Below are 15784 nucleotides of genomic sequence, written 5' to 3'. Positions count from 1 at the left end.
CCTGGGCCTCGCTTGTGCTTGTCCCTGCTGGTAACCCCTGTGGAGATCAGAGGGTGTCCTCATAAAGCAGAGCTGCCACAGAGAGCAAACCGGGTTTAATTCCCTTCAAATCGGGCCTATCCCTCACCTCCCTAAACCTGCCCTTAGGGAATGGGTTGATACAATCCCCTATGTGTTAATATCCCCTAAAGGCATCGCAGTCTTACACAGGAAACGTCTAAACCGCTGTTCTAGAGGCTGGGTTAGCCTGGTGCAAGGTGTTTCCTTTGCAGTGTGATTTAGTTGCTCCTTACACAGCTATTTTCTCCTTCCCTTCGCTCTCAGGTGTGCTGCAGCAGGAAACCTCTTGTAAGCAAGGAGACCTGGAGCAATGCAGAACTGACCGTCACCCAGATGGGCACCAGAGGAAGTGAGTGATTGAGGTCTCAGTAATGGCAGCGTTCTGGTTTGGCTCTCAATAGCAGGAAGAATGTGGGAGAGAAAGGGGAAAAGCTCTTGAGGTTTACAGGAGGATTTATGGGGTTTGCAGCTCTGAGGGGGAATAAAATGGAGTAAGTCCAGAACAGCTGTAGGTGTAAGAGGTGGATTGTGGTGGCTGAAGGCTCCAGGGCTGCTGTGTGGCAGAGCAGGGAGCTCCCAGTGCCCCTGCAAGGGGCTATGAGTGGCTCCTGGCTCATTGTTCCTATAAGGGCAAAGGGATGTGGGGACTGAACTGGCCGGGAGAAGGCAGCCGTGCACATGTGGGATGTTAGGAATCCAGATCCTGTGCTTGCCTGGAGGGAAGGGTTGAAGGGGGTGATGTTGTGGTGCCAGCTGCTTTTGGATGTGCTCTGGATTTTGGCCTCAGCACAAGCCTCATCTATAGGTTCATCATATATATATAGTGAGTGGATCCCTTTGTGACTCTGGCCAGCACTGGCAAGGGTAGCAGGGATTTCATTGCTTCTTTAAGGCAGGGGATGCTTATCTTCCACAGCAGGGAGACTGGACTAAAGGATTCTTAAGGGTCCTTCCCCATCCAAACAATGCTGAGCTACAGCCTCTACATGCTCTGTCTCTAACATGCTCTGAGCTATATGCTCTATCCTGAAATACTTAATTATCATGAAATATTGCTATAACCTTGTGTGTCATGGCAACATTTGTTAGTAGGCACCTTTCTGTGCCCCCCCCCCCAATCTCTTGCCCTCATTAGTTACAGCTGACTGCGTTCTTGCTGAAGTCAGGTTTCACACCTCTGAATAGCATGAACTGCCCCTTATCCCTTGCCCTGATGAATTACAAGTGACTGCATTCATATTGAAGTCAGATTTCACACACCTGAGCAGTGTGAGCAGATGGCATCCCACTGACAAAGCCTTCCTGGGGCAGAGGAAGGCATTTTGTGTGGTGTTCTATAGATTCTATACACAAATTCCCTTGAGCAGTATATGTTTAAGTGTAGTCGTATATGTGGATTTGTAGCAATTCCTGCAAAATGGATTTCCTACTGATATTCCAGGTCTGTAGTCACATTCTCGCTGGCCTTGGTTTTCCTGCTGTTGATGCTGCCAGGGCAGGTAAAGCCTTGCTGGCTGCTGCCTGTGTCTGCTCTCAGCTCTGCCTCAAATCATCTCTGCACAAATGGGCTCCTTGCAGACCCTTATGCTGTCTGTGATCTCTGATGTCGCCATTGGTACAGTCTGTCATGGTCTGTGGTTAAAGGCTGGTGAATTCCTACCTCCCACAAACCCTTCCCTATGCTCTTCCCCAGTGCCAGGTCTGGAATTTGGGGGGATTGACATGTACATCTTGTACATGGTTGAATGAGGTCTTGACAGTTTTTGCCTGGTGCTGTCTGTCCATGCTGTTTTCCCACATTTTAAGTCTATGCTTGGAGATGCTGTGTCCTCCTTTATTGCTGAACTCTACCCCGTTGTAGTGTCTAGAAGGTGGCAGACAGTATCACTGCTCACTGTTCAGATGGGTATTATGAGGAGATTGATAAAGGGTGTTTAAAAGAGTCAGCAAGTCGATACAGGAAACAGGCACGGAAGGGAACAGGGAGGTGATAGGGATCAATACGATAAAAAGCCATTATAGCTGCAGATCTCAGTCCTGTGTTCCCCACATTAATTTCCCCTCTCCTGGGAAGGAAACTGATCCTTCTTAATCTCTGCTGCTCTTTCATGGTGCTGCCTTTATCTCTGCTCACCAAAGCGTTGTTGATAAATCCAACAGTTCACAGCACTCCTTTGCACCAGTGGAGTCCTGGCAGTCTGGCTGGCCTAAGGGCTTGCACTGGAGGTGCAGAAATGGTCCCAGCAAAGGCAGTGAGTGTGGTCTGGTTGAGATCCTGCTACACCTCGTGTCATTTGAACTCTAGGAGCAACTAAAGATGTTCCAGCTACAAAATGTGGCAATAGCTGATTGCACGAGTTACTCTCCTTCCTTCCTTCCTTCCTTCCTTCCTTCCTTCCTTCCTTCCTTCCTTCCGTCCGTCCGTCTCTTGCTCCCTTCCCTTTACTCCTCAGCCCTACAGATCTGTAGCTGTCTTAAAACTGAACTGTGCCATTCTAGAGACATTCTGCCTTCAGTCTGACATCTTCATCTCCCTTTTGCACTTACTTATGGCTTATTTGGGCCGCAGTTTGCCTTCTGGCTGTGGTGTAGACTTACCCTTCATAGAATACAATTCTGTGGTGGTATTAAAGAGATTCAGAGTCTTCAGACAAGACTTATTAACTAAGTCTTGTTGGCTTTTGCTAAAGTGAGGTGCAAGCTTTTCTTTCTACTGTGATCAAACAGATGGGCGTGAGTTTCTCTGCAGGTCCTTTTGTTCACGTGCAGGCAGCTGCCAGAACGCGTGTGCCTTCTGTTCTTAAACTTAGGGCTTTGCTAACAACCACCCATAAAGGCAAATGAGAGCCAGGAAAGCAGAGCAGCAGTAATGATATTTCCTTTGTCATCTGGGTTTTAGCAGAACTACCAAGCTGTGTGTTGAGTAGGCTCCTGTGGTGCAGAAATAGAGCTCTGGGGTGCAGAGCCCAGAGGTCTTGTAAAGCCACTGCATGTGTCACACGCTAAACAGAGCTTGCAAATTGGGCCTCTCAGAGACTCCATTCCTAAAGAACACAGAGGAGATCGCTCACCTGAGGCAAATGCAGTTGAGGGCACACGGTGCACCACAGCAAAGGGGAGCCCTTTAACATGTAGCCTTCCTCCCACAGTTGTCCAAACACTGTATTCTTCAGGGTCCTATTGTTAATAAACTTTGGCCTGAAGGTCTGCTAGAAAACTTACCTATGAGCCTGCTAGTTCCTGCCTTACCCCCGTGTGTAGCTGAAAACCCAAGTGCTGAGGCAGACTGTTGAAGATCGGGTGTTCTGCCCACTGACTGAACAGCACTGCTTGAATTCTGCTGTTACCTGTTGCAGTGGGGTGTTTGCTTACTCTCCGAGGGCCCCTGAAGGATGGAGCTAAATAAACCTGTGGTATTGATTTCCCATGTTTGGAGTGAGTGGAGAGCATCCAGTGCTTCAGGACAGAGAAGACTTAATTAGAAGAAGATTATTGACCTAAGACATTACCTCTGTGCAGCCCTTGCTTCTCTAAGTGAGATGCTTGATTGCATTGCCTGGGAGGTAGCCAGGTCCCTACTGTTTGATCCTCCTGAGGCTCTCTGTACTGCTGTCTGTCAGAGCGGGTATGTCACAGCTCATCCTGCCCTGGGATGGGGTGGGCTGGATGGATTCCCTCAGCCCCATTGCCCCCCTGCTGTCATTACTCAGCCTTTCCTTCCTGTGCCCTGTCATTAAGAGGCAATTCCATGTGACACTCTACAAATGAGCAGGTCATTCCATGAGGTGTGTGGTCTGATTACTCCACTTGGGTTAGTCTGTGGAGCTCCCAAGCTCATAACTCACTGCCATGGTGCTGTACAGTGCCTTGTCTGAACCCTGCTTTTTGTTCTTGGTGGCTGCCTCCAGTAGTGTGACCTCTGTGGGTGGCTTATAGACTTAATAAAGAATTGTAACTTCTTTATTAGCTGTGTTGCTCTCTGAACTTTTATAGTGTCTCCTTGGTGCTGGGGAGGGGGGAGATGGATGGGTTCTTTCCACCTGCCTCCTGATGCTCTAAGGATGGAATAGGTACTATTAAATTCATCTCTCTTTCTCTTGGCTGAAGTCCTTGAGCTTTGCTAGGCTGGAGTCTTCTATCATAGAGGATGTCTGTGCTCTTGACAGGGGACAGTCTCTCGTGCTCTCCTGTCTGCTTTTCTAAAGGCTATATGCCTTATTCCACACTGTTATTCCAGTCTCCTGTTTGGAGCCTGAGGGAAGCAGATTCTGTTCTTCTCTGGCACTTCCTTAGGCTTTGCAATCTTCTCTGTCATACGTGGGAAGGTGCTGTCTCTCTTGTTAATCCAGTAACAGATGGGGGAGGTTGGGGATGTTCTTTTAATTCCTTCAGCTTCTGACTTAGTGGTGGTAGTGAAGTTTGCACAACCCACTGTCTTGCACTGACTTGGAAAGTGATCTGCAGAGATTATGTGGTGGGTGGGGGAGACAGGAAAAATGATGCTGAATTGGAGATGTAGTAGCAAGGTCTGGTTTGCCCAGGACAGAGGCCTAGGGCAGAAAGCTTCTGATAGGGTGGTGCATCAGCTTCAATCTTTGTATCTCCAATTTGGTGAGGCTCATTTTGAACCATCATCTTATGCTGTGAACCAATTGCATAGTATAGAGGATGTGTCAGTCCTTCCGGAGAGCCTTGCACGCTGTTTCCTTGGTGGGAAAACTCTTGAGAGTGATAATGATGCCTGAAAAGGATTTATTGGTTTGGTGTTAATGTTCAGAAACTCCAGTAAGTGGATACTGGTTCAGACTCTGCAGTGGTTCTTTGCCATTTGCTCTAATCCAGAGGTTTCCAGCACCCTGAGCTGTAGGTTTCACACATCAGGTTGTGGAGACTTGTTTCACTCCGTGCAGAATGTCAAGAGGGTGGATATTGTGGGTTTTAATGAGAAGTTCCTTTCTGTGTGTGAGCCTGTGCTGCCTGTAGCTGTGTCACAGTCTCTGCAGGAATCTGGAGTCAGAAATCAGCACTGCATTGTTCATCTTGCAAGGAGGAAATGTGCACGTTCACACCCTGAACACCCAAATGGGGTTCAGAGGGCTGTATTTCAAACATAGCCACCACTTCTTAAGGGATGGGACAGCAGTGATTAATGATTGTAATGTCTGAGTGCATCTTTGCTTCTGGTTTTCATGGTGTGAAGATGCTGATCTCACCTTTATGTGGAAAATGGATGTGTTGGTATTCTCCCATCTGCGCACAGATTCATATATACATATATATATATATATATAGTATTTGCTCCCAGGTCTGTGTGGGAGAGCACTGATACAGATTGTCTGAAAACACAACCTGTGATGTTTGCACAGTGACAGCTTGAATAAAGAGTTGCACCAGCTTGATTGTCCTTACAAGCACTGGGACAGGATTTCCTTGGGAAGCCTTGTCCACACTCTCATGATGCAGCCCCGAAGCCAGAGTGATCCTGGTTTGGTCTGGGTTGCTGCTGGGTTTCAATCTGAGATAGTTTAAATGGTTTTCTCCCCCTCTGGATGGAGAAGGGTGTTTATTCAGTAGTTCATTTTGCACTTGCTCCAGGCACTTAATGCAGCCAAGTTCTTGATGAGACCAACCAATGTGTTCATTTCAAAGTGAGCTTGACTCAGATTTGGGGCCTTGCTGAGGTACACTAAAGCAACATGAAGCTTAACTACTTTAAAGATGCAAATAGATTCTTTTATGAGGGCAGCATGGGGTTTCACCCAAGTTAAAATAATGGAGCTTTGGATGTGATAATGCTTCCTGATCTGTTAGGTTTTGACTTCTTCTGCTTGTGTGTGCTTGGCTTTGGCAGCTGACCTCCTCCTGGTAACCCTGTGCACGGGAGGGTTGTTTAACTAAGTTCAAATGGCAGCATGAAACCTCCTCCAGTTCTACTGGAGCTGGTTCTTGTCATATCTGACCGTCTTCATACTTCTGCCATCCTGCTTCAGGCTGCAACTGGAAGCTGTGAAGTCCTTGGAGAAAGGCTGTTTGTCAAAGGTCTTTTCCACCCTGGCTGGTTCTATGATTCCAGTAGCTATTTCCATTGCACTTGCTGCTTTTCCCTGTTCTGAACACAAAAGAATGGCTGGAGTTGCAGCAGGGTTAAGTATTTCCTAGAGAGCTCTTTGAGTCTGTAGTCCCTGTGTGTTTGTGTGGTATATGTTCCCTGCTTGAGAATGTGATGACAGAAAGCATTTTCAAGATCTAATTTTGACCTCTAGAAGGACAGGAGATGATTTAAAATATCCTGCACTGATTGCACTCATCAGGACTAGAAGAACTGTGTCAAAGTGACAAATAACCATAACCAAGGTAACAAGAAGGGCCTTTTCTGGTGAGATGAGTCTCTTGGAGAGTGGCAGTGGAGAGAAGCAATGGTCAGGCCGTGTGTGTACTTGTGTGCCCATTAGTTAAAGGCACAGGGCTGACTCTAGCTGCCTGTGTACATGGCAATATTGCCACAGCAGTGATGTGTCAGTAGAGCAAAAGTGAACAAAAATGGGTTTCATCATCTTTTTAGGATCTGATATAAAACCTTCATCCCACCCACAGATGATTATCATGAATCATAGAACGGTTCGGGTTGGAAAGGACCCTAATATCATCTGATTCCAACTCCCTGCCATGGGCATGGATGACTCACACTAGACCATATCAAAGGACAATGCTGAGGTAAGATCTTGCCCCTTCAGCTTCATATTTCCAGTTGCTGGGACTATCAGCTGGTGCAAATCAGCTCCATTTGGTGCCTTCCATGGACTATGGAGCCCTTTTGCCTTTTGAGATTTCTCAGCAATAGCTTCAATGATCTAAATGGAGGTTAATGAGAAACTTGTGGAGGTTCAAAGTGGTCCTTAGCTTGAAAAGCTTGTCAATGTCTGATTTTGCACTATTCACTTAAACAGTGAAAACCTACATGACATTTCTTTAGCAGCCTCTATTGGAAAATGCCTTCTTTCCTGCAGACCCAAACTTGAATCCATCACTGCTTCACAACTGCATTTCACCTCCAGGAGGTGGAGAGTTTGGAATATAGAATCATAGAATCATAGAATAGTTAGGACTGGAAAGGACCTCAAGATCATCCAGTTTCAGCCCCTGCCATGGGCAGGGACACCTCACACTAAACCATATCACCCAAGGCTTCATCCAACCTGGCCTTGAACACTGCCAGGGATGGAGCATTCACAACCTCCCTGGGCAACCCATTCCAGTGCCTCAGCACCCTCACAGTAAAGATTTTCTTCCTTATATCAAGTCTAAACCTCTGCTGTTTAAGTTTCAACCCATTACCCCTTGTCCTGTCACTACAGTCCCTAATGAAGAGTCCCTCCCCAGCATCCCTGTAGGCCCCCTTCAGATACTGGAAGGCTGCTATGAGGTCTCCATGCAGCCTTCTCTTCTCCAGGCTGAACAGCCCCAACTTTGATGTGCAAAGGCCTTTGCAGTGGGGAGGGGGATGCTTGGAAGGTTGAAGCTGGATATTACAGGTGCAGATTCTTGGCCTAACACCTGAAGAACTGGAGACCATAGCTGAAAGCTGTTCAGCTCCATTAGTGAATAGGCAGAGTGGTTCCTGGGCAGCATTCTGAGGCTGCTGGAAGTGGGAATTGGCAGATAGGAACAATGCAAAGAGGTCTTTCTTAGTTTTTATTGCTCTTTCATCCTGAATCTGAATAGTGCTGCAGCAGGAGCCTCTTTCTCTGGAATGGGATTCACTGGGGTGTGTTGCCTTTCAAAGTCAGTGCATTGGGGCTCATGTATATGGACACGGTTATATAAATCCACATGGTGCATTTGTGCTGACAAAAAGCTAGTGTGGGTGTATGGCCACATTATCCACTTTAATGTGGTTCTGGAACCAAGCTGATACCATTTGCTTCTCATGCAGCAGAGCTGAGAAGCAGAGCTCTCATCTCCGACCTGCATGAGTGGACATGCCTATCAGGTAAGCAGGGTTCAATCCTGCCCCAAAGACAAGATCAGGGTCTCAGCCAGGACTCGGAATCTGCTGTGGCAGCAGCAAATGCACCCACAAAAGACAGCTTATGGTTAGAATAAGTTGGGCTGATAGAGTAGGAAGAAAAAGTTGAGGTCAAGAGCTAAATGGGGCTTCCTCCCCAGTATGCTGATTCCCAGTTCAGCATTTGACACTGTGGGTAGACACAGTGGGCAGTCAGATGGATCCATCTCCAGATTTGGTAGAAGTCTCTTTGCTGCCCTTGCTGCTGTTACTGTGAGGTAGCAGGAGATGGGCACATGGTCTGGTTTGCTGCTGCCCTTCATCCTCCTTCCTCTTCTGTTAACGGCCCATCTTGGAAAGTTTTGTTCCTTTGCTAGCAGTTAGGAACTGGTGGTTCAGTCATCCCTGGGCAGCAGCTACTTTGTACCGCAGTGATGTGTAGGATGCTTAAACTGTGCATGAGCCTGTTTGCATCCATCTCCTGTGCAGTCTGGACATACACAGAAAGCCATCAGAGCTGGGATACACAGTACTCCTGCTGTGTATCCCCATGCAGTGAGCAGTTAATAGTGACCTAGCCATGTCTCAGAGGTTGATCTGAATTTTGTAGATTTTTATTACACAAAACCTCACTGCTTTTCATAGAATCAGAGTCCCAGACTGATTGCATTGGGAAGGACCTTAAAGCTCACCCAGTTCCAACCCCAACCCCTTCCACTGGAGCAGCTGCTCCAAGCCCCTGTGTCCAACCTGGCCTTGAGCACTGCCAGGGATGGGGCAGCCACAGCTTCTCTGGGCACCCTGTGCCAGCGCCTCAGCACCCTCCCAGGGAACAGCTTCTGCCTCAGAGCTCAGCTCAGTCTCCCCTCGGGCAGGTTCAAGCCATTCCCCTTGGCCTGTCAGTACAATCCCTGATGAAGAGTCCCTCTCTGAGGAACTCATATAGTATTGTGGCATCTGTGGCCACTTGCCTTTGTGTGCTGTAGTCCACTGCCCTCTGACTTTTGCAGGTCGAGTTGGAGTCATGCTGTCAGCTGAGAGCTGTCCTAAATCTTTGGCTTTGTGGTTTGGGCTCAAAGTAGGGCCCAATATGCCCTGGCAGACACCCTCAGCGCTTCTTCTCTCCAGCGTGGTGAGAATATTGGCCTTGTGGTCCTAATGGTGCCATTAATCCTTTCAGGATTGCTGGGGCTCAGAGGGCAGAGCAGGAAAAGGAGCAGCGGGATGAGCTCAGCTTAGTTTAGCTGTGAATTCCCCACTGGTGTTGGAGGGCAGTGCTCAAGGCTGTGTGTGCAGTATCGTCGCTGTTCACTAGAGGACAGCATTTCACATTGCAAGGTACAATTGTCATGGAACAGTGTTGGAAGGGGGTTCTTACAGGTTTGTGTGTGCTGGGAATAGATTGGGGTTGAGGTTACACAACAAGGTGCTAGAGCTCAGGAGCCATCCAGTGAAGGCTGTTCAGTAGAGCAGGGCTTAAATCACTGTCCACACACCCTGCCTTGTCAAATCTCTGATGGGTAATGCTGACTGCTGTGCTGCTGCATGGGCTCTGTGGCAGGTAGGGGCTGCTGAAGAGGTAGGGCAGGGACAGAAGGAAGTCTGCAGGAAAATAAGGTAAAAAATGGAGTTTTTGCATGTCAAAACTCTTGTAGAGGCTGGTGGGTGCATAGTGAAGGGCTGAAAGCAAAGGAGGTGCAGGGCCCTGCACAGAGGGGCTGCAGCATGAGTGGACATGGGGTGATGGGCCTTGCAGGAGAGAGAACATAAAGGGTGGTAGAATAAATACTGCTCAATGTGCTGCTGCTGCCTGCTGTGATATCAGAGCTCTCAGCAGAGGGCAGGACTGCTGCTCTGTTCTATCACTGTTCCATCAGCCATCTCTTCATGCAAGGGGCAGAAGCTCCCACATAGCACAAGGAGTGTGAAATGAAAGATAAGGAGGTTGGGTTATGCAAAAGGAAGCGAGCTTCAGCTTTTGTGACCAGCTCTAGGCAAGCAGGGACCTTGGCAGTTGGTGCAGGACAGCTCTGGCTTGGGTGCTGCTCTTCATGGTGCCTTTATTTTCAGTTCACTGATGTATTCCTTAGGGAAAGCTGATTTGAGTGACAAGGGAGTGAAGCTCTGGCAGGGTTCATGCTTGCTCTAGGTTTGTTGGTGAGACAAAGAAAGCTATTGAATAGCCAGGTCTGAGAGAATGCAGGGCAGAAGCTGCCTGTCTGTGAGGCCCTGGTTGTGACAGGAAGCAGACACAGTTCAGGAAGCAGTATTAACTGAGGTCAATTCCATTTGGGCCCCTGGAATCAGCAGCTGTGACTGATCTCACCTGCAGTCCCTCTGCTCTTGGCAGCTCATCCCACCTTTCACTGCTCACTGAGACCTCCATGGCCTTCCTTTGGTGCTTTCTGTGTGATGGAGGATGGGAGGAGTGCAGCACTTCTGAGCAAGATTGATTCTCTTTATCCTTTACACAACTATTCCCTAAGTTAAAGCTAAGCAGCACTGAAACTGCTCTGGTGTAGAGGGATCAGGTGAGGGCAGAGAAAACTTCTCACTGCAGGCTCCTGTGGCCTTTCTCTGTACATACCTGGGCCTCAGGGTTTGTTCCTTAGAAGAGCACAGAGAACAAACCCTGCCCTGCAGAGCCTGGCATTTCACTGGCATTTATACCAAATGCTGGGGTGTTGCTGACATCCCTGAGCACTTCCAGCTCAGCTTTTGAGATCTAGGCAGATGCTGGCATCTGCTGCTTGGGAATAACAGCAATCCCTGCAGGGGGGTGGTGGGGTGCTGTTCCTGGTGATGCTGTCTTTGCTGGGCCTGGAATACTGCTCTGTCAGTTGGCTGCTCTAGCAGCACGTGTCACACATGCAAAGGGAGCTTAGTACCACAAGGATGGCTTGGTTATAGGAACAGAGGTGATGGGTTTCCATGTCCTTAGTCTTGGCCCTGAGCAACCACAGCCTTGGGTAAGCCACCTCAGTTCACTGCCCCAGTAAAACAGAGCTGACAGCCTTAGCTTGGATAGCCAGTTCTTGGCAAGTATTCCATGCAGCTGCCTCCCTTTGCATAGCAGGAGGCTTTGTCCACCCTTGTTGGAGAATCTGCACTGCTTCCCACAGTGTCTTGTCCCTCTTGAGCAATGGGAAGTGCCACCCCTTGACACCTTGTTGTGTCCTTCCATAAGGAGAAAGGCTGAAATCCCACCATGTGGCTGGGAATCCCATTACAGCAGGGGTAATGCAGTTACTGACACTTGTAATTACATGTGGACCTCAGCCTTCTCGACTGACCTTGCCCATGTCAGCCCTCTTCACAAGCCACTCTCACCCTGGTTAGCCACATCTGCCACCAGAGCTGCTTTTCTCCTCTGCTGCTCACCAGTTAGTTCTCTTGAGCCAAGGTCAAGAACAGGGTCTTGGTTTTGCCCTGTTTGCCATTAACTTTCTGTTCTGCTTCTGTCACTTCCCTGCAGCTTCATCATTCTCTCACCTTAACTCATCTCTCCCATTCCATGTTCCCACAGTATCTGCAGTAGACCCAAGTGAGCCTGGGGGATAATGCAGTCCTCAGGACTCCTGTCAATGCTTCATTTCATCTCTCAGGGGGATTTCCATCTGCCTCACTTTTCAGGCTGACATTCAGAAGAACCCATGAGAAAAAGGAAGAAGGTTAAAGACTGGAAGTGCAACAAGTGGCCCCAGAAACAGCGGCTGTAGGGAGCAAAGAGTGAGTTTGTTTTACATGATATTTGGGCTGTTGCATGAAGGGGGCAGTCTGCTTGTAGCCAAAGCCCGAGTTGTTCTGTAAGCACATCTGCTGAACTAGTTTGAGTGTTGGCTGGTGATGTCTGCACTTCATCAAGACAACACTTAAGGAAGTTCAGTTGCGGAAGTGCTACGGAGTGAGCTTCACCAGCACAGCTCTGAGGAGTAGGTCCCTCCTGGAGCAGCAGCGTGCGTATAGGGCTGCCCACACGGGCATCCCAACCCATCACAGGCTTTCCTCTAGGTGACCTTGGGCTCAGCTTCTCGCTTGCTTGGAGAGCTGTTGATTTACAATGCAGATTCATCGGTCCTCGCCTGCCTGTCCCTGCCCCTCCTGAATTTGGCTGGGATATAAGAGGCTGTTTGCTTTCTGATGCCAACAGTGGCCATGGCAGAGAGCCCTGCCACGTGAGAGGCAGAGATAGAGGAGAGGGGGCCAAGGAGGAGTGAACTGTGCAGCAGCTATTGCTTCTGGTGGCTGAGGAGCACATCTGCAGGGCAGGATGTCAATGCTTACCCCTGTCCTGCAGCCGCCGGAGGTGAAGGAGTATCTGTCCAAGGGTGAGCGCTTCATCAAATGGGATGATGTGAGTACTATAGATTTTCCTTCATTGTTTTATGTATGGTGATGTGGTAGACACTGTGTTTTCATCTGGGGTTATGGGAGCATGTATTCAGTGCTGGGGTTGGGACATGGTGTGTTGTACCTGAGAGCAATGATGTCTGGATAAGAGGAGAGCTGAGGGGAAAACCAATGGGTGTATCTATTAGGAGTTGATGATGTGGCTTCTGCACCTCTTGTTACTGTGGAGGGTGGAAGTAGATGGAGTGTGCCACTGGGTCTGGTGTAGGACCTCAGGGTCCTGTCTGTGTCCCAGACCTTGGGAAGGTGTCACTGCTGGCAGCTTCTTTGGGGTGAGAGGCAAATGGCACATTTGGACCTGTCCAGAGGAGCCTGAGGGGCAGGATTTACTGAGAGGACTCTGTGCTTTGCAGATAGAGAGAAAATCAGGCTCCAAGTTGCTTCCTCTTATGGCTCTGTTGCAGTGGAGAGAGGGTGAGCCATGTCCTCCTGTGCCTGCTGGCTGTGGGTCTGTGAGCTACCAAGTGTGCAGTGGCTGAGTAGCAAAGGGCCAGAGCCTCAGAGGCTGCTGCAAGAAGCTGCTTCTTTCCAATTCAGTCTTCATCTATCTCTGCAGTCTCTGTTTGCCTTTCATTGTGAGGAGCAGAAAGTGGGAACAGCAGAATGTAAGAGCCCCCTCCTCACCGTCTAAGAAGGCAAAAGAGTATTTACCCCAGTCCCCACCTACCTGAGAAGGGGACAGCAGCTGCCCATCCATTCTGTCTGCAGTGTGAATTGTCTGCTATGGAGCAATGGTAAAACGGGGGCATGCCAGGTTATGATTATTCACCAAGCTCTGGGGAAAACATGTGATGTGGTATTGCAGCTGAGATGTGTTAAAAGGAGCCTTCAGTAGAAATAGGAGGGATTAATGCCTACTTTTGTGGGTGTGAAGCTTGAATAGAGTTTGAAGTCCCAAGGCAGTGTGTGTGGGGGATGTCAGTTACTTGTATGCGTGCTAAGCAGAGGTGGTCCAGAGACATAAAGAAATGTCACATACAGCTAGCAGAAAGGGTGGATGCTGAGGGATACACATTGGGATATTACCAGGCAGTTACTCCACTGGCTGTACAGGAACAGGAGGGCACCAGGGCATGGTGGCAAGTGCAGCCTTCCCATTCTTCCCAGTCTCCCACTGCCTGGAGAGTGCACATGTGGCTGCTTTGAACTTGAACAGGGGTTTGGTTTCTGAGAACAGCAGCAGCCAAACTTGTCTACAATTGCTGCTGACTTCCTATGCCCCATCCTTGGGGACCACCTTCCCAAAAGCTTAAAGCTGGTAAGTCTTTCACTGGGAATTCTGATGGCAGTGAGGCTCCCTTGAAATCCAATGTGAATTAACTTGGGCTTCCAAGCCCCAAGTGTTTTCTTTGCTGCTGCAACGATAGGATTGAGGGAGCTCAAGTCCTGTGTGGGGTTTTCACTATGGCTTATGGGTTTGTAAATGTTCCTAAAAGGTTGTCTCTGATGACTTAGTCCTTTACTGACCTGACCTCCAACAATGAGGAAAGCCACAAGTGTTCTGTTCTGGTCACATTGCTCCATCTCCTCATGCGTTCCCACTCCACAGTTAGGGCAAGCTACAAAGGATGGTGTAAGAGCTCCAGGCTGCAGGGTTGCTGCTCTTTAGGGGTCACAGGCCTGTGGGGTTTGTCTCACCTTTTGAATTGACCTGGCCATGTTACCGTAGGTAACAGGCTTGAACTCCTTCCACAGTATGAGAGGCAAGCAATGCAGGTAGATGAGACTGGTTCCTTACATCACTCTGTACAGTTTGGGACTGGAGTGGAGCCTTCACTGTACCCAACAGTTTGTTGAGGAAAACCAAAGCCCCCTTCTGTAGTGCCTTCACCTCATGCAGCATCTGCAATGTGCTCCTTAGAGCAGAGTGCAGTGGGGCTGTTCTGACCTGCCCCACAGAGTTACATTTGGGGTCAGGAGCAGCTCTGCTGTGCTTTGTTCAGCAGCCACCAAGCTGGGGCTGCTGAGCAGACTAAAGAGGTGAAGTCCTACCACATGCATGATAGTGTGTTTGAAGAACCAGCTTGGGAACACTTCCACACCTCAGATAGGGCACAGGGTAGTAGCTGACCTCTTCAGCAGAGCAGTTACATGTGGATTTGTCTCTATGCTGCCTCTCAGCCCTTGTAGTAGAAGCAAAACTGTTTCTGCCTCTCAAAGGTTATGGATTACATGACTTTACCACACAGTGCTTGCTTTTTGCCCTGCAGTTGAACTCTACAGTGTGAGCAGCAGCCAGTTTGGCTGCCAGACCATCTTCTATAGGATTCCCCATTTCCTTTGTTGTAGGAGAGCCCACCTGCACCCCACAGCCACCCATGTGCCTGCTCCAGAGGGGAACCCTGATCAGCTCTCACCAGTCCCTGCTGCAGCCTCACTTGCCTTCGAGAAAGCTGCTTCACAGGAGATAAGGTTAATCTAGAACATGGCCCAATACTTGGTGCCTGTTCTGCTTTTGTGGCCATGTGCTCAGGGAGCTAACCAGGAGCTCTGGAAACATGGGCATGATGCTGTTCAGGTCAACAGTGTCCCTGGTACAGCATGAGAAAGGCAGCAGGGAGTGAAAGCAGAAGATAGAGTGCTCTGTTGCATGGGCAGTTTGCTATAGTGGAGAATACTCAGTCTGAAAACTGAGAAATACAGATGCACTCTGGAGCAAAGTATGAGTTCAGTAACAAATGGGAGAACCCAAGGGCAAGTAATAGATACAGCTTCCAAATTGCAGTACTGGTTTCATCTCAGTAGCTGGGTATTTCAGCTTCATGGATTCAATCTGAAGCCATTCCCAGAAATGGATGGTAGACCTTGTGATCCTGTCTTGTGTTGCACCAGAGGTCAAGTGCAGTGAGGAGTTATGTAGAGTGAATGAGCAAATGAGCTGGGACCCAGCCAGAGCACCGAGCATCCTTCATCTCATTCTCCAAAGCGCTCATGCTAATCCATCTCTTCACACAGGCTTGCATGTGAGATGGGATTGTTGCCTTGAGAAGAGCTGTGAAGTTGCTTTAACTGGAAATGCAGAGGCAGTGCAATCATCCAGAGGTGAAGTGCACAGCCTCATGTGCAGTACATGCCTCAGCTCTGATCTGAGGGCCTCCCTGTTGTATTGGGGTCAGGATTGGCCCTGAATAATTCCATCTAATTTTGCTCCTGTAGTGTGGGTGTTTAAATAACTGCTGCTTTTCCTAGTCTGTGTAGAGCTAGTGCTTGGAGTTTGAATCACTGCCTAAAGCAGCCTCATGTGCTGTATTAGATGGACTCATTCTTGAGCCTTCCTGGCTTAGGTCACTCCCTGTAAAGACAGCCCAG

The 15784-nt window shown here is 48.8% G+C and overlaps 1 protein-coding gene across 3 annotated transcripts in view; it reads left to right on the top strand.

The window, feature by feature from the left end:
* Positions 1-386: 386 nt before the first annotated feature.
* PLCB2 (phospholipase C beta 2) overlaps positions 387-15784 on the top strand; it is a 54154-nt gene continuing 38756 nt past the window's right edge. For 2 of the 3 annotated variants that reach the window (XM_034061462.1, XM_034061461.1), the window contains exon 1: positions 12003-12419. In XM_034061462.1, coding sequence (XP_033917353.1) covers positions 12336-12419 — 84 coding nt within the window. In that variant the 5' untranslated portion in view covers positions 12003-12335. Of the gene's footprint in view, positions 410-12002; positions 12420-15784 lie in introns of those variants that run through there. The other variant, XM_034061463.1, reaches the window with a different exon arrangement.

This window comes from Melopsittacus undulatus, chromosome 4 (genome assembly GCF_012275295.1).
Source record: "Melopsittacus undulatus isolate bMelUnd1 chromosome 4, bMelUnd1.mat.Z, whole genome shotgun sequence".
In the NCBI taxonomy this organism is placed as follows: domain Eukaryota; kingdom Metazoa; phylum Chordata; class Aves; order Psittaciformes; family Psittaculidae; genus Melopsittacus; species Melopsittacus undulatus.
This window is presented reverse-complemented; position numbering and strand designations above follow the sequence as displayed.